This window comes from Phyllostomus discolor, chromosome 1, assembly GCF_004126475.2.
Source record: "Phyllostomus discolor isolate MPI-MPIP mPhyDis1 chromosome 1, mPhyDis1.pri.v3, whole genome shotgun sequence".
Classification (NCBI taxonomy): domain Eukaryota; kingdom Metazoa; phylum Chordata; class Mammalia; order Chiroptera; family Phyllostomidae; genus Phyllostomus; species Phyllostomus discolor.
Genome location: NC_040903.2, coordinates 192,297,599 through 192,315,723, shown reverse-complemented (window position 1 = coordinate 192,315,723; position 18,125 = coordinate 192,297,599). Strand labels below are relative to the sequence as shown.

Here is an 18,125-nt window from a genome sequence, read left to right as displayed (position 1 = left end):
AATCCACAAGAAGCAGTAAGACTCGGAACACAAATGAGCATGGCTGGTGGAGGGGCAAAGCAGTTGTTTCAAAGTAATTGCTGCCTCTTTTTTTCTCCTGGGTCTCCACTTTTTATTTTTCTGGTGTTGTTTGCTTTCACATTCTTCTCTCTTTGGAATATTTATAACTGCCCCCTTCTCCTTTTTCATTCTCAATTCCCCTCCCCACCCTATGCGGCCTTCTTAGCATACATTTTCTTTTCTTTTGGCCTTCCTTGTTTTACATCTGGATTCCCGGATGGTTTATTTTGTCTGTTTCCTGAATTTCCCTCCTCTCCCATTTCTTACAGCCCTCCCCCCACCACCGCCCTTTTCCTTCAGCTTCAGTTCTTTCCCCTGAAGACTTCCTTGGGCCACACAGGCTTTGTTGCTGCTCATCTGTTTAAGCAGTGCTGGCAAGGAGGAGGCCACAGCCGGCAGGCAGGGCCACGGAGGCAGAAGAGGACCTGGGTGTCTGAAGAGTCTCCCCCAGCCCCGGTGTCCTTCGAAGAGGAGCTTCCTTCTGGAGAGGGGCTCCCCCTGTGAGGGTGGACATCGGCTGCCAGGCCAGGGCTGAGGGCTGGGGGCAGATGGTGTTTCGTCCACGTTGTGTGGGCCCGGGCCCCAATGCTCAGGGAAGCCACAGAACCGGCCCTTCTCCGGATGTACGGGTGGGGGATTCACCAGGTTCCACCCAGAAAGGCTGGGGCTCAGGGGAGGTGCAGCCCCGGGCACATATCACTTGTAGAGCTCTGGGCTGTGGCTGGGATGCCTTGCTGCACAGGGCCTGCCTCTTGGGGGAGTCTGGGATCCTCTGATCCATGCTGTCTGGCTGAAGTCGGCCTGAGCATCTGGAGCTGTCTGCTGGGGAGACCCAGGCCGTTTTCCAGCAGAAGGTCCCTCCGTCCAATGCCCCCCACGCCTGGCCAACGGGCATTTTCAGGACATGGGGAATGCAAGAACGGGCTGATGGTTGTGAGGTATGTTAAAGGCTCTTGGGGGCAACACAAACCCCACCTGTGAGAGGTCCTGAGGGCCAGCTCTGGTACTGCTAGAAGCAGGTGGCACTTCTCGATGGGCGTGGTGGTGGAGAAATCCTAGAAGTTGCAGCCGCACCCCTCCTGGTCTGGAGTGGTGGGGAGGGGCGTGCGGAGTGCCCTGGCTCTGCTCCCCAGCTGTCCGAGGCAAACTGACTGGAGTCCATCTGGCTGTTGCCCCAGGCCCAGGCTTGCTTCCCACCCCAGGGTGTCAGTGCCACCGGGCGCTGGCCGAGTCCTCTGCTGGAGCACACCTGGGGCCGCGTCGCATCCTGGGGCCCAAGAGCACCAGGCGGACGCGCATCGTACTGTCCTCTTTTCCTGGGCGCTGTGACGGCGACGGTGGCCAGATGCTTCTCTGCAAGTGCCACGAGGGCCCCCTCGCCCTCCACACCTTCTTTTGCCAGGTCCCATCCATTCCTCCTCATCATCTTCATCAGTGCACAATGTTCTCTGCCACTTTAGGAAAATACTATTGATAATATAGAAGGCTGAGAAAAATCTTTGCTTATACTTTCTGTTCTGCTTATACTTTACTTATGTTTTCTAAGCTTCCCACCCTAGAGTCCCACTCTTGGAATCCAGTATTCTTTAAGACCCTAGAACCGTAAGACCCAGGAGCCCCCAGGCCCCAACTCCCGAGCCCTGTGGGTTTGGTTCAAGGGTCATCTCTGGTTCAAGGGTCATCGTGGACAGGAAGACCGGTTAGGGGACCGGGGATGCATTTTTTTTCTAAGTCCTGCCCTCAACTCTGCAAGGAGAGCTGGGGGTAAGGACCAGGTCTCTTTGATGTAGGAATTCGGGTGGAGATTAGGATCCCAGCCACCACTCCCTTCCCACCTGAGGCTTAAAGCACAGGCTCCTTAGACCTGCGGTCTCAGTGCCGCCCGTTCCTGCCACCTCCCTCTGCCTAGCCTCTTCCCACGCACCACGTTGTATAAATATTTACACCCCCGGGCTGGCAGGAATCTTTCTCCAGCTGCTTCCCTGGTCTCTGGGAGAGCTTGTTCTCTCACTGAACAGCTGCAGCAGATCTGGTTGCCTCTGGTCAGACAAGGGCAGGCCCTGGTTTGGGGGCCTGCAGTCCCTCTCCCCTCCCCCCACCCCCGCCCTGGGGTGGAGGGTGCAGTTGGCGGGAGAAACTCAGATCTAAAGAAGTCATAGGGCTGTGGCAAATGTCCATCCTCTCTCCTCTGCCGGCTGCCCACATGGCGACCCTCCAAGAGCTGTCTGATCCCTGTTCTGGCTGGGGAGGTGGGTCCTGCTCCTCAAAGGAACGGCTCCCCAGGGTGGGGTCTGCTCCAGTCTGGACTAGGGGATCACTCCAAAGCAAACTGGCCGGAGTTGGGGCAAACAGGAATTTGGTTTACTTGTGAGCACTTTACAAGTATGTGCTATACCACTGATGACGCTGGAGCAGACCCCCTAGTTTGGAGCGAGAACCCCCCAGAGAGGCTTCATCCGGGGCCTCTCCCCAGCTCCTGCAGCAGGCCCTCCCCCGCCCAGCAGTCCCTGCGCAGCGTTCCTGGGGGCCGGGGGAGTGGAGAGGACAGATGCTGCTCCCCCTTCTTTCTTGGTGACCCAGGAAGCAGGAGCTTGCCAAGAAGCCAAACCAGCATTTGTTAGGTTCCCATGCGCTGGGCACCGTGTGAGGCCCTTCCCCGAGTTCTCATGGAATCCCTCGGGTCTCAAGCGCACAGGTTTTCGAGCTCCCTTGTGCGTCCCCTCTTCCTCGTGGGCACTTCACAGGGTGTGCACGGAGCAGCCAGATCCCACCCAGGGAGTCCCGCCTTCCTTCAGGCCCAGCACCTCCTAGAGCCAGCCCATGCACGCCGACCTCACCTCCCAGCCCTGGGCACAGGTCGCCTGCTGCCACCTCCCCTCCTGTGCCTCAGTTTCCCCCATCCATGGGAAGTAATTGACCTGCGCTCCACAAAGCATGCCAAACTCAGCACAAGAGCAGGTTTCTAAAAAACAACACAGTGGTTTCATTGAACTCCTTTTGCTACCTAGGGGGCTGGGGCAGGTGACACAGAAGAAACTGTTGAGGTATCAGGCACGGAGAAGGTGCGTTCAGTGCTTTGGGGAGGCCGAGGAGAAGGAACACAGGGACGAAAAGGCCTGGGTTTCATATCCAGCAACTCCGAGATTCAAGTCATGGAGCTGCTGCGGGTGGAGGTGTGGGACTGGGGAGGGGGTTCTGCTGGGGGCCGGGGACAAAGGCTCCAGTCTCCCTAGTCCACGCTTGTGCCAGAAAGCAAACAGATTCGATCTCAACCTCAATTTCTCTCTCTCTCTTCATGCTCAGACGCCTTCTGGGAAGGGGAGAACATCTAGTGTCAATGGTGTCTGCATGAGACTGCAGAGAAAGCCCCCCCCCCCCCCCAAGGCTGGGCAGAGCGACAGAGAGCCATCCGAGGCCAGGCAGGGGAGCAGCAGGCTGGATGTGGCCTTGGGGGGATGGGTGAGCGCACAAGGGGAAAGGTGGGAAACCACAGCTCAAGCAATGCAGCCGAGATATTCCTGTTTCCTGCCTCCCCACCCCCAAAAGGTAAAACAAAACCCAAATAAAAGCCTGACCTGGCAGATATTAATACCCCAGAGCCAGGGCTGGTGTGCGAGCAGCCGCCCCCTTCTTCCCCCTTCTGTTTCTATAAGCGGCTGAAATAAATTTAGCGAAACAACCCCACCCGTCTGAGGGCCTAAGATTTCAGAGCAGTGGGACTCTCTACCCTGAAAGCCCCTGTGTTTCAGAGTGGAGAGCTTTGTGTTTGAACTCCCTTTGGCAAAGGAATGCTCTCAATCTAAAATGATTGTTTTGCTGCAGTCAACTACCCCTCGTGGATGAAGTCTTTGACACAGGACGGTGTGCCAGCGAGCCGATCCACAGACGCTTGACAGCTTAACACGGTCGACTCCACTGGGCCATGCCTGGTCGGGTCCACTGGAGCATTTATTGTGTGGTTATATATTTTTTTGTGATGTCTGTGCAGCATGTTCAGCTAAGATTCTGTGTTGTCTGTCACACAGACTGGCAATGATGACAAAGTTCCTAAGGTAGGGAATTACTTATGGATGGCCTACTGTGTGCTGGGCACTGTGCCAGGCACCGAGGGGTGAGTTGAGAGTAGAGACAGCCTGCTCTTGGAGCATATGCCCTGGTGGGAAGGGAGACGTCAGAAAGTGAAATGAGTACAAAACCCCACAACGATCGTCATACGCAATGGTGAAAGGCTGCACACTCTCTCCCAGGAATGGGGTGAAGGTCAGGGTGCGCACTTGCACCACGCCCCTTCAACGCCACGTTGGAAGCCTTAAACAGGGCAATGACAAAAAGACATATAATGCATGATATGGAGAGAAAGAAATTAAACTACTCTTGCTTTGCAGATAATGATAGTCTATGTTACAAAACAAAGCAAACATGTAGAAACAAAACTCAGGCAATCTACCCAAAAACCTTCTTATAACTAAAGTGACTAAGATTATAGAGTACAAGGGCACTATACAAAAGTCAACTGTATTTCTAGGAACTGGTAATGAGAAACTGCAAACTGAAATTTTAAAAAATTACAGTAGTTTCCCCCCAAAATAGAAGTATTAGGTACAAATCTAACAAAACATACATAACATCTGCATGCTAAAAACTACAAGGCACGGATGAAAGAAATACAAGAAGACCTAAATTAACGGGCACACCATGTTCATGGACTAGAAGACTCAACGTTGTCAAGATGCCATTTCTTCCTGAGTCGGTCTGTAGACTCAATGTAGTTCCAATAAAGATACAAGCGTGATTTTTTTTTTTTTGGTAGAGACAGACAAGGTGGTTCTGAAATTTACATGAAAAGTCAACAGAACTAGAATAGTTAAGACAATTTTGAAAATTAAGAATAAAGCTGGAGGAATTACAACACCTAATTTTAAGACTTACTTGAAGCTACAATAATCAAGACATGGTGGCACTGGCAAAGGAGCAGACACACAAATCGATGGGACAAATAAAGAGACCTGTCCCAAGACGCCAACTGAGTTTGGGCCAGGTGCAAAAGCAAGTCTGCGGGAAAATGATGGTCATTTCAGCAAACGCTCATGGGAATGGATGTCCGTAAGCAAAAGAATGAAGCCAGTCCCCTCAACCTAAATCTCACATTTTACACGAACACTAACTTCAAATGGGTCATAGATATACATGTAAAATATAAACTGTGAAACTTTTAGAAGAAAACGGACAATGCTGACCTAGGGTGAGGCAAAGAGTCTTGCGACGTGACACGGAAGGCTCGGTGCAGAGTAGGTAAAACCAATAAATTAGACTTCGTCAAAATTAAAAACCTTTGCTCTGTAAATATACTTTGTTGGGAGAATGAAAAGATAAGGTACAAACTGGGAAAATATGTTTGCAAGTCACATTTTGACAAAGCAACTGTATCTAGAATATATAAAGAACTCTTAAAACTCAACAGTAAGAAGACAAACAAGCAATTTAAAGATGGACAAAAAGACTTGAACAGACACTTCACCAAAGGACATACAGGGGGCAAATGAGCATTTCGAAAGATGTCCAACATCATTATGCATTAGAAAAATGCAAATGAAAACAATGCGATACCACTACACACCTATTAGAATGACTAAAATAAAAAATACAATTATAAGTGCAGATAAGGAAGCAGAGCAACTGGAAACTCTCAGATATTGCTTTTGGAGATGCAAAATATTATATCCACTCTCGAACATGACCTGGCAGTTGTCTACAAATTTCACTATTCTCTTACCATATGACCTGGCAATCCCACTCCTAGCTATTTACCCTAGAGAAATAAAAATTTATGTTCCCACAAAAATCGGGACACAAATGTTTCCTGCAGCTCTATTTATTCACAATGGCCCCAAACTGAAAATAATCCCATGCCCTCCAACAGATAAATGGACAAAACATTGGTGGTACACACGTACAGTGAAACATTATTTTTCAACTAAAAGGAATGTGCTGTTAACACAGGCAACAACATGGGTCCACCTCAGAGGCATCATGCTGCGTGAAATCACAGACTGCATGAGTCCACTCACACAGCACTCAGGAGAAGGCAGGCGTGCAGCACAGAGGACAGCTGGGCGGCCCACAGAGGGAGAGACGGGCACGGCGTGACTGTGAGGGGTGGACGGAACCACTGTTTCTGATCAGGTGGTGGTTGCGCGACTCTATCGACATGGTAACACTCATAGAACTAAACTGACCCAATAAAGGTCAATTTTACTGTATGTTAAATTAAAAAGTCCAAGTCTATATGAATGAATGCCTATTCACAAACTGAACTACTTGGAAGGAAATAAACATTCCGTGAGGGCCGAAGAGAGGAAGCAGGCACCTTTGCCTTGATGGTAGGGAGCGGGAACCAAGAATGGCTGAGGAAATAGCGCTTGAGCTGGGTTCTCGAGGAAGATTGAGAATTGATTTTGGTCAAAGGAAGCTCAATTCAGATAGAAGTGCTGTGCATCACAGCCCTGGGGCGGGAGGAAGGACGGTTCGTCATCACCTGAAAGTGACTAGAGCACAGGGAGTGGTGCCCCGAGGGGTGAGCGAAGCGGTGGTGGGGGAGAGGAGGAGGCTGGAGGCGTAGAGTGGATCTGGTTGGGCTACGAATTCGGTTCTTGTTCGAACAGGGATGGCTAGCCAAAGGTTTTCGGCTGCTGGAACACGAGATCAGATCTAGGTTTTGAAACAGATCACTTGGACTGCCCTACGGAGAAAGGTTTCAGGGAGGGTGAGGGTGGAGCCTAACTATGTATATAGAAAACCTGGAATTGGGGGGGAAAACGCTAAAATAGAGTTTCTCGATCTTGGTACTACTGACATTTTGGACCAGAAAAATCTTTTTGTTATGGGGCTGCCCTGTGCCCTGCAGGATGTCTGGTAGCACCCCTGGCCTCTGCCCGCTAAACGCCGGCAGTACTGACCTCCCCCCCTGGCTGTGACAACCAAAACCTCTCTACACACCCCGGAACGTTCCTTGGGAGGTAAAGTCGCCCTTGGTTGAGAACCACTGCTCTACCATAACAGAATCCAGCGTTTCTGGCTTCATAATAGAATCATCTGAAGAGCTTAGGAAATTCGAATGCTGGGCCTTGTCCCCAGACCAACTGCGGCAGAACCTTCCGAGGTGGAGTGAGGCGGGCAGGGCACATGCGTGTTTTCAAGAGCTCTGCGGGTAATTCCACTCAGAGTGCTGTCTGAACACCACCACCGATCTGGTCCAACCCTCTCCATCCCTACAGGTCAGAACGCTGACGCCCAGAGGAGGGAATGGTCCGCCGAGCGGAGTCACAGACAAAGCAGCTCTCGAACCCAAGACTCCTGACTTCTAAGCCAGCGCTCATGCCTTAGACCCTGCAGCTGGGGCCTCTCTTTTTCCCAGGCCTCAGGGCCTGCCTGACCCAGGGGTGAGGGTGGGATCAGAAAGTGACACAGATCAAAATCGTCCCGTTGGCCAGTTTCATGGGCAACTATCCTGAAGAATCCTTTTGCAGAATGAATACTTCCCAGAAATCATGAGGCCCCAGGAATGGTTGGGTTCACATACTATGGCTAGGCGTATTGAAGGTTTCAGCTAGAGCTGAAACTAGGTGCTTGACCGGCCAATTTTAGCCTATCATCATCCCTGTTTTAGAGATGAGGAAACTGAGGCTTTGGTTAGTGTCTTGAAAAAGTCACAAAGCCAAGGTTTGGATTCAGAATGGCCCAGATTTTTTATTTATTCATTTTTAGAAAGAGGGGAAAGGAGGGAGAAAGAGAGGGAGAGAAACATCAGTGTGTGGTTGCCCCTTGTGACCCCAGGCATGTGCCCTGACTGGGGATGGATCCAGCACCTCTTCGTTTTGCAGGTCAGTGTTCAATCCACTGAGCTATACCCAGCCAGTCCAGGGCTTTGACACACAGAATCTTAAAACTTAGTGTTTGGGTCACTAGCAGAAAAGTTACTAAAATGCAGATTCCTGGCCCCGCCCCAAAAGTCTGATTCACGAGGCCTGGGTCCAACCCGAGGAATCTGCATTCCATAATTAAATCTAAACCAGACACCTCTCTGGCAGCGCTTGCCCCCCCCCCCCGCCCCCACCTTCTAATCCAGGGATTTTGCGGCTGTCCCAGGGTTTCAGGTAGCAGAGGGTAGGTGGGGGGTGGCGGAGCCCAGTCGGAAGGATTTGGGGGATTTTTGCGAATGACCTGAAGCCGGGGAGGAACTGGAACATCGCAGGGATCTGCGATGGCGGATCCCGAGCTGCAGCCTGGGCCAGCTTGGGACCCTGGGGAGGGAGCGCCCGGAAGGCGCTGGGCGACCAGGCCTGGCGGTCCCGGGTGCAGCGGCCCAGGGGGTCGGCGGCCCGGCGCCCCCCACTCTCACCTGCCTCGAGGTGCGCCCGGGTCCAGACTGGTCAGTGAATATATCCGTCGCGTTTCCCTAACTCCGAGGGCTTTCACTTTCCCCCTTTCACAAAACCTAATACCCTGAAGCCAAAAGTACCGGGCCGGGCCCCCCTCCGCGCGCAGACCCGCTCCGGGCGAGCGGCGAGGGCCCGGAAGCCGCGCCGCGGCGGGAGGACCGGGCCCGCCGCCCCCTCCGCAGTCGGAAGCGGCGCTGCAGGTGAAGGGGCGGCCCGAGTGCGCGCGGCGCGGGGAAGGACCCGGAGGGCGGGCTGCCCAGCGCCGGGGGCGGGGAGGGCCACGCAGGCCTCCCGTCGGGCTTCCTGCCCCGGTCGCGGTTTGTTATGCGGTTCCCGCCACCGTCGGGCACCTGCGGAGCACGGCTCAGCGGGACCCGCTGGCTCAGGCCGGGACACCCCCGGCCCCCGCCCCCCTCCCCGGCCCTGCTGGACGCTGCCCCCGCCCGTCGCGGCGTGGACGCCGGGTCAGCGAAGGGTTAAGGAGGCTGGCTCCCTCCCCTCGGCTCCCTCACTCTTGGAAAGTCCCCGAAATGACGTTTGAACCCGACAATTAAAAAAAGGGTTTAATTATAGAGGCCGGCTCTGAGAGCTGGAACAAACTCGGTCGGGCCGCGGGGCCGGTAAACAACTCCGGGGCGAGCGGGCCAGGCTGGCCGCCGCCTCGCGGAGCCCGCGTCCCCGGGAGCGGGGGAGGGGAGCGCCTTCTGGGAGTTGGAAAAGCGGAGGAAATTCGAGGAATCGGGTTCTCTTTGGAGGGAGGGTGTGTGTGTGTGGCGGGGGGGGGGGGGGAGGCTTTTTAACTAGCGCGGGACGCCGCGGCCGCTCGGTGGTGCTCGGGCCGGTCCCGCAGCCGCGGGGGAAAGCGCCGCCCCCCGGAGAGGGGGAGCCGTGGGTGCGGGCCGGGCCCTGGGCGGGGAAGGAGATCCCGCCCGCCTCGGGCCCCCTTACCCCCGGCTTCTCCACCTCTCCCCTCCCCCCAGCACAGCTTCTTGAACCCTCCAGAGTTAGAGCAATGGGCCCTTTTGGGGGGCGGGGGCTGGGGAATGAGAAACCGAAATAGCTTCACATTAGGACGCAGACTAACCTTGTGGTTTTAACGCGCGCCCTACTCTGCGCTGAAATCTGGAACTCATTACCTCATCACCAAGAAACTGCGCGAAGCCGCCTCCCACCCCCCTTCTTGGAGCTGGGGAAAGGGGCGAGCAAACATCCCTGTAAGAGAGAAACCTACATTTGATTGATTTAAATTAAGGTGGATGGAAGTTATTTCCCTTTCTGGCGCTTGCCAGGTTTCATGAAAAGCTGCAAAATGGGAGCAAAGGGAGGGAGGGAAGCAACAGGCGGCCGGACAGCAGCAGCAGAAAAGGCAGGGGGCAGCGGCCGGGTTAAAAACGGGGCGATCAATTTAAGTCAAAGAAGGCGGACAAATGAAAGCAGACCGCGCTGGGGATCAGGTCGGCGTGTCGCTGCAGCAAAAGCTGTGTGTTTCGCAGAGATGAAAAACAACCCGTTCCTAGAACAGTTGTGATTGAAAGTTTTGCCTGGGTTTGCCCGGAGGCTGACGAATAAATAAGAAATGCAGTGAAATGTGAGTGTGCGCGCGTGTCCGTGTGTGTGTGGCGCTAGTCATGGTGAGAGTGCGACTCCGGCGCTCCGCTTGGCCCGCCCAGTCTTTTCCAAAGAAACGTGCTCATAATGGGGTGACCTAATTACATCGCAATGGAACCCGCTCTTAGCCACTCCGCGTTCGGGGTTTCATAACAGACCCGGCGGCCTCCAGTGCTGGGAAGAAACGTGCGAGGGCTGTGCAGGCGGCCGGGCGCGCGGGGGAATAGGAAAGACGCAGCCCTGCGGTTTCCGCCGCGGCCCTCGTCTCAGCACACCCGAGAACGCGCGGGGGCGGGTGGGGAACACGTTAGCAACTTTTATTTGGGTGAGTGGAGGGGCATCCGAATATAGCAGTAAATAAATACAATTTTACAGTGTTGGAAGGAGTAACAATCTATCCGAGGCCTTTGGGTTTCGAGGATCCCATGCCCCCTTCCCGCCCCCCCCCCGCCCCATCCCGCCCGAACAGCGCAGCGTGACAAGCCATATGTTCCGTTCCGGAGGGGGCGGGGGAGGAACAACAATAAGTTAAGTGTCGCCTCCCCCACCGCTTTACCCTCATTCTTGTCAAAGTAACTTTTTTCATTGTTCAAGCGTCTAGGCGTGAGTGCGTGCGTCTGTTTCGGCGCGGCCCCGGTTCAGAGCCCGCGTGGAAAGTTGTGTTGCTGGGTGGGTTTTGCGTGGGGGGGGGGGAGGAGAGGGCGTTCACGAGGATTTAGGTTTACTTTATAAAGAAGTTTAAAGATTAGGAGCGCGAAATAAAAACAACTCCCAATCCTGCTAACATAAACCATCCGCCCGGGCGGTGGTCGTTTCGCTACCCGGGCCTTCCCACTCTCTCCGCCCCACTCCCGCCAGCTGAAAAAAAAAAAAAAAGAAAGAAAAAAAAAAAAAACCCAACCACCAAAAAACCAAACGTGGAACCCTAGAGTTGAAGGCTTTGTGCGTCCCAAACTTCCCAGTTTCAATCTCCTCGCCCGGCCAGGTTTGCGGAGGGGAGCCGAGTGCCGACGACCACTCGGAAAGAGCAAGTCGTGCGGGGCGCTTGGAGAAGTTTGGAGGAAGATCCGCTCAAGATGGAAACGGCAGCGGGGCTCAGGGCAGGCTCCGGCTCCCGCTCGCGAAAAGAGAAAGTTGAGCCCGCCTTCCTGCCCGACAAACAACAACAACACGACAACAAGAACCCCGAAGAGGGTGGAATGAGTGATGTCACAGAACCCAGATCGCCGGCTGACAAAGGAGGGGAGCGCGGCCGGGGAGAAGGGCGCCGGCTAGCGAAGCGAGCGGACTCCAAACTTTTCCTCTTTAAGAAAAAAAAAAAGTTGAGCGCGGCTGGGAGGTGTTTTTTTTTTTTTTTCTCCCTCGCCTACTTTTCACGTCTCCCCTCCCCCTTCTTCTTTTTGAAAGTTTTTTTTTCCCCCGAGTTTGACCGCATGGCTGATTCAACTTCAGTGTCAATCAACTTTTTTTCCTCCTCTTCCTTATTTAAATAAGTTTAAACTCCTCCTCTCCTGATCTACTATAAATTGGTCTTCGCGCGCCGCAGCCGGAGAGAGTCAGAAAGGCGAGGGGCCCCGGGAGCAGGCGTGTGGGACTCCTGACCGGAGAGCCGGAGGCTGCGCCTTCCCCGCACCGGGACCTTCGCGGCACACCAGATCCTCGTCCCTGCCCCGTGCGAGCGCCCACGATGACCACCACCCTCGTGTCTGCCACCATCTTCGACCTGAGCGAAGTTTTATGCAAGGTAAATTGGGGCGGAGCATTTGCTTTTCAAAGATTTTCCCTTTTCTCTTTTGCCTGAAAAAGAGAACCCCCAGAAGTTTATGCCTGGGAAAGCAGAGGGGAAAGGGAGAGAGCTAAGATAGTTTTTCAATTTCCGCCCCGTTCTCCCCTCCTCCCCAGTTTGAAGGAATTTGGTCCTCTCCACCCCACCGTTTGAGTTGAAACAGCCCCTGCGCGCGGACTGCATGGGAATGTAACCCCGAGACCAGAGTGTTCAGGGGTGAAGTGAAGTTTGTGTGGCGGGGCTCCCCGAGGGGCGCCAGGCAGCTGGCTTGGATTGGGGCACTTGGGGGTGGTCACGTGCTGCCTGAGCCCAGTTTCGCTGGTGCGCTCGGTTTCCCGGTGTGTGCTCTGGGCATCGCCACCATCCGAGGGTTCGAGTCTCGTCGGACGCATTGCGGGCGGGTGGGGCTGGGAAGAGGCTCCCTCGGTGAAGTGAGTCTCCGGGCGTTTTGCTGGGAGATTCTCTCTTCTGATTTGAAGGGGCTGGAATCCGCGAGGAAAAGGCCAAGAGTTGTCATTCAAAAGGGTGTTGCAAAATTGCAGCGGGGCTTCAGTTGGCCCCAGCTCGGCCAGGCTTCCTCTTGGGATAGGCGGTCGTACTGCAAACTTTGGGGGTGAAAGCGGGACTTCGGTAGACCCATCTGCTGGTTTTCTGGGGGACTGCGGCTCGTAGATACGGAGGGTGAGGGGGACAGGATAACAAATGCTGGTCTGAATTCAGGGGCCTTCGCGAGGAGGGATTTAATGGGGGCGTCCTTAAGCGGTGTAGCTTGCCAGCCAGTGTGAGAAGAAGCAAGTTTTAAGCTCTGCATGTTCAAGGGGGGCGGTTTAAGTGTACACAGGGAAGCAAGCCTATGGGTGTTCGTTTTTTTCTTCGCTACCTCTCCTCAGTTTTCTTCCTAAAGAAATAGGGAAGCTGCTAGGCTACTTTTAATTGCTAAAGTATTTTTGCCTTTTAAACACGTCGGGTCATGTTGCTCTCTTTTCCCAGCTTGCTTCTCCAGTCGGCGCAGCTGCCAGGGCCCCAGGGCTGCGGGGTTGGGGTGCAGGGACGCCGAGGAGCTGAAGAGAAACATCAAAATTTTGGAACCTCCGTTTCTTTCCCTCCCGGCGCGTTCTCAAACCCAAACTCCAGTTGCCCTGGCGGCTGAGTTCTCCCCGCACTTCTTCCTTCTCTTCCCAGCTCTCTCGCTCTTTGATCTATTTCTCTTTCTCTTGCCCCCTCCCCCCACAGGACTTTTTAAATGAACCTCATTGTTGGGAACCGGCTCTCAACTTGGTTCCTGTAATCCGCTCTCCGTGGGGTGGTTGCTGTTACAGATTCCCGATCCCCCGCAGCTGATCCTAGGGGACCAACTTTAGAATTTGTACAATGACACCCACATGGGCTGGGAGCCAGCTCCCAGGTCATTCGCCCTTCTCCCCCAGCACCCTTTCCGAATCTTGGGTCCAGTTTGAGCAGGTGACGGGTCCCTTTGGAACAGAAACCTGCCTGTGGTGGCTTTGCCCCCACCGCCCAAACCCATTATTGATTGGCAGGCGGGTGGGGGGATTTGGTGCTTTCTTTTTCCTTCCCACCCGCAGCTTTGCGTTAAAGATTAAACACTGGTGCTCTTATTCCACCCTGCTCTTGGAGCCAGAAGACTAATTGCAAAGGCATCTTCCCAGTGGAGGGGATGTGGGGGGGAAAGCTGTGGAAGGCAACTCTGTTCGGAGCGTGGGGAAACGAGTTTTACTTTTAGGAATCACATCTCTCTCCCTGCCTAGCCCCAGACCGGGGACAGGGGATTTCTCTTCCATCCCCCTGCTACTGCCTGCCGCCCCCCACCCCCCAAGATAAAAGTGAAGGCAGTTTGGAAACCTGTTGCTAAAGGAAGGGAACACTTCTGAAGGAGGAAGTGAAGAGTCTTAGGCCAGGTTTGGGGGTGGTCATCTAAGCAGGGACTGCTCAGAGGGGGCTGGAGCTCACGGACTCCTCCAGTTTACCTGCTTTCGTTAGGGGGAGGGGCAGTCGAGAGAGGTCTGCATAATGTGAGGTGTCCTGAGCTGAGGAATCTATTTGGGAAGTATGGATATAAGTGGTAGCTTTGGGGGCAGGATATGGAGGGCTTTTTTGGGGAAACCAAAGTAAACCAGGTAGCTCCTCTGTGGAAGAGGAGGGGAGGGGCTTTGTGGGGGCATGGGCAGGGTGGTTCCTTAGAGGTGTTTCTGATTGTAGGGGGCTGTCCTCAGTGGGGGCTGCTCTCTCTGGGCCAGGTGGACAGCCTTGTCACTAACCATCCCCTCTCTCCTCTCTTTCCTGCAGGGCAACAAGATGCTCAACTATAGTACTCCCAGCACAGGGGGCTGCCTGCTGGACAGGAAGGCGGTGGGCACCCCCACTGGTGGGGGCTTCCCCCGGAGGCACTCTGTCACCCTGCCCAGCTCCAAGTTCCACCAGAACCAGCTCCTCAGCAGCCTCAAGGGTGAGCCAGCCCCAGCTCTGAGCTCTCGGGATAGCCGCTTCCGAGACCGCTCTTTCTCAGAAGGGGGCGAGCGGCTGCTCCCCACCCAGAAGCAGCCTGGAAGTGGCCAGGTCAATTCCAGCCGCTACAAGACGGAGCTGTGCCGCCCCTTCGAGGAGAATGGCGCCTGTAAGTACGGGGACAAGTGCCAGTTCGCACACGGCATCCATGAGCTGCGAAGCCTGACCCGCCACCCCAAGTACAAGACAGAGCTGTGCCGCACCTTCCACACCATCGGCTTCTGCCCGTACGGGCCCCGCTGCCACTTCATCCACAATGCCGAGGAGCGCCGCGCCCTGGCCGGGGCCCGGGACCTCTCCGCCGACCGTCCGCGTCTCCAGCATAGCTTTAGCTTTGCTGGGTTTCCCAGTGCCGCTGCCACCGCCGCTGCCACAGGGCTGCTGGACAGCCCCACGTCCATCACCCCACCCCCCATCCTGAGCGCCGATGACCTCCTGGGCTCGCCCACCTTGCCCGATAGCACCAATAACCCCTTTGCCTTCTCCAGCCAGGAGCTGGCGAGCCTCTTTGCCCCCAGCATGGGGCTGCCCGGGGGTGGCTCTCCCACTACCTTCCTTTTCCGGCCCATGTCCGAGTCCCCTCACATGTTTGACTCTCCCCCTAGCCCTCAGGATTCTCTCTCGGACCAGGAGGGCTACCTGAGCAGCTCCAGCAGCAGCCACAGTGGCTCAGACTCCCCCACCTTGGACAACTCAAGACGCCTGCCCATTTTCAGCAGACTTTCCATCTCAGATGACTAAGCCAGGGTAGGGAGGGACCCCTACCCACTCCACCGCCCCACCCCATACCCGCACCCCCTACCCCCTCTCCCAGACCTCCCCTACAACCCTGACATTAACAAGGTTAAGCTCAATCCCTTTCCCCTAGAACCTTGGAATGCTCCCTACTCTGCCCCTTTTAACCCCCTAACATAAGGACAAGTCAATTTGTCAGTAGCTTCCTCTGGTTTGAACCCCCTCCCTTGATTTTATAGCCCACTTACCATGCATAACAGACAAGTACCATATTTGTCAGTAGATGCCTTCCCCCCCCCTGGCTTAAGCCTTAAGTGCCAAATCACAAAAGAAAAAGCAGTAACAGTTTACAGAAGCAACTTAGTGCCTTGTAATCTAACTTTGTCACTGTGACTACATTACCTCTTCAGCGCCAGAGGGCACCCGTGGGCCTCCCAGAGCCTCTGCCCATGGGGGGGAGGGGGGACCCAGACCAGCAGCTCCCTCCACTGGCGACACAACTGCACCTTCCCTCGTTTCAGTCTCCCACACACTTCCTCCCCTCCCCAGTGAACCCCCCCCACACCCCTTGGGAGAGTTGTTGCCAGACTTGGGTTTTCGGGGAAACCTAGCTAGACGTTCAAAACCTTTTTTCTTCCCGACCTGAACCTTTGTTGACTAATCTTGCCTGGGTTCTAGTAGGTCTACAGGAAGGAAGACAAAAAAGTGGATGAAGATTGTGACAGAAGTGGGACTTTGTGATTTAATTTTTTTCTTCTTTTTTTTTTAAGTGGGGAGGAAGGGGAAGCTAGATGGACTATGAGAGACTTGATTTTGGTGCTAAAGTTCCCCAGTTCATATGTGACATCTTTTAAAAAAAAAATGACAAAAAAAAGAGAGAAAAGCTAAAAAAAACGTAAGGGGTGAGAGTTAATGGTATTCATTCCACATACAATATCTGTGTAAAACGATTTCCCGTAGAAGTAGCTTTAATGGTTTTGCTCTAGAATACCGTAGGTCTACCCTTAGAGCACTCACGCCATGCTTTTTTCCCTGGGTTTTTAACTTCATATAACTTTCAGAAATTGGAGAGCAAAAATTTTGCTTGTCACTGCACATCAATATAAAAAAGCTTATTTAACTTATCAAAACGTATTTATTGCCAAACTATGCTTTTTTTTTGTTAATTTTGTTCATATTTATCGGGATGACAAATCCATAGAATATATTCTTTTATGTTAAATTATGATCTTCATATTAATCTTAAAATTTTGTGACGTGTCTTTTTCCCTTTTTTCCACAGTTTTAATATATTATTCTTCAACGACATTTTTGTAACTTTACACTTTTTTTGGTTATTTTATTTTAAAAAAATGAAAAATTAATTTAAAAAAATGCAAAAAACTGTTGGATTATTTATTTTAGAAATCTCCCCCCTTTGTGTTGGACTGCAAATTGAGTTTCTTTCTCTTAAGGCCTTTCACAACTAGGACTGAGAATGTATGTAGAAGTTCTGTGACAGCACAGAAGGAAGACAACTTTCTGTGTATAGCTTCTAGAAGGGGAAAAAAAGAGAAGCCCTTTGACTTCCACGTGCCCATCTCAAGACATTCCGATCGCAGATCTGAGGTTCTGGATTCCAGGTGTAGAGTTGTCCAATGTCGAGGCGAACAGAACTGGCACACACACATTAAGATGAATGTAATTATTATTCCTCTTGCTGGTCACTACCGTCGCTTTCTATTTCTCTTTCTTTGTGTGAATTTATTTAAAAGAAAAAAAAACTTTTTGTAACGACTATTTGCAGTTTAAAAATCAATAAACCCCGTTTTTGTTTTTTTTTTTTCAAGAAACATTGATGGTGAAGCTGGTTTTACTTGGTTTGGGGTTCTACTTTGTAGGCCTGTCTCCTGTGTGGGCTGCAGGGTGACCAATGGCTGGCCAGCTCCCTTGGTGGATGGTGCTGGAAGTCTGCTGAGCTCAGAGGGTGGGGTGGAGGTTTATTGCAAAACAGCCTGTACTTACCTGGATTACCTGCCTGGTGTGTTGGTGGCTGACCAGGGGCCAGCCTTGCCCACCTGTGTGGAGGCAGGTTCTTCAGGGCTGCCAAAGCACAGGGCTTCTCTGCATAGCCTGGGGATGGCGTTTGGGGTTTCAAAACGGGGGGGACCTAGCACATGGCACACCAGCAAACATGGATTTGGGTGAGGGATATGGCTGCTTCCAGGCTCGTTTTCCCACGGGTAGTTGGCCTAAAGCCCTATCTTCAAACTACTTGGAGTGAATATGAAGGATTATAGGCTCAGAGAGGTGCACCTAGGGTGGTGAGGGGCTCAATCTCAGGGCCCCGGGGATGGGGGCAGTTTTACCTGGATCTGACTTGTGCTTATGCGTTGGGAGGGCTGTTCAGGGGAAGTGGGTATTGAAAAGGCCAGCATAACAGGAAGTTGTCTTTAGGTCTCACTCCCTTGGTCTTTGTGATACCCTGATGCCAGGCAGAGTGGGGAAACTCACCTTTGGAAGGGTGCTGTCTCCTTGGCCAGAAGCAACCAAGCCAAGGCCAGATGCCTGCAGACAGCAGATGTTTTGCTTGTCCAAGAGGATGGATCCTTCTGAAAACCCCAAGTCTGGTTCTTGGGGAAGATTTCTTTTTGGGAAGTTGGAGATAACACTATTTGAGGCTCGGCTGCCTTTGGTTCCTTGCATTCAGTAAGTTTTAGGGGGTAAGCTGAATTTCCAGCTTGACTCCACCTGGCCAAAGGCAGGCAGGTCTGCATTAGAAATTGGTTGTGTCGGGGCTGTCCTTGAGGCTGGGGAAGGCCTACCTTATGCACCCTGCCAACTCTTCCTTCCCAGGCCAGCAGGTCTCTGCTGGGGGTGGGGGGCAGAGATGTGAAGTAGAAAAAGGACAATTACCTCTCATGGGAAAGATGGGTGGAGGAAGAGGGAGAAAAAGCAGCCTTCTGGGGCTTGACTGAACTCTGTCCCTTAAGGCA

The 18,125-nt window shown here is 53.3% G+C and overlaps 1 protein-coding gene and 1 long non-coding RNA gene across 2 annotated transcripts; one reads left to right on the top strand and one right to left on the bottom strand.

Annotated features, from left to right (window-relative positions):
• Positions 1–2,100: 2,100 nt before the first annotated feature.
• Positions 2,101–9,055, bottom strand: LOC118497328. Its single transcript, XR_004899856.1, has 2 exons — positions 8,459–9,055; positions 2,101–3,370 (listed from the first exon to the last, which is right to left on the bottom strand). It is a non-coding gene; the product is annotated as an uncharacterized LOC118497328 (long non-coding RNA).
• Positions 9,056–11,135: 2,080 nt separating this feature from the next.
• On the top strand, positions 11,136–16,684 carry ZFP36L1 (ZFP36 ring finger protein like 1). Its single transcript, XM_028505699.2, has 2 exons — positions 11,136–11,850; positions 14,197–16,684. Exons 1-2 carry the CDS (start codon positions 11,794–11,796, stop codon positions 15,154–15,156), a joined length of 1,017 nt encoding a protein of 338 aa, XP_028361500.1. The 5' UTR covers positions 11,136–11,793; the 3' UTR covers positions 15,157–16,684.
• The last annotated feature ends 1,441 nt before the right edge of the window (positions 16,685–18,125 follow it).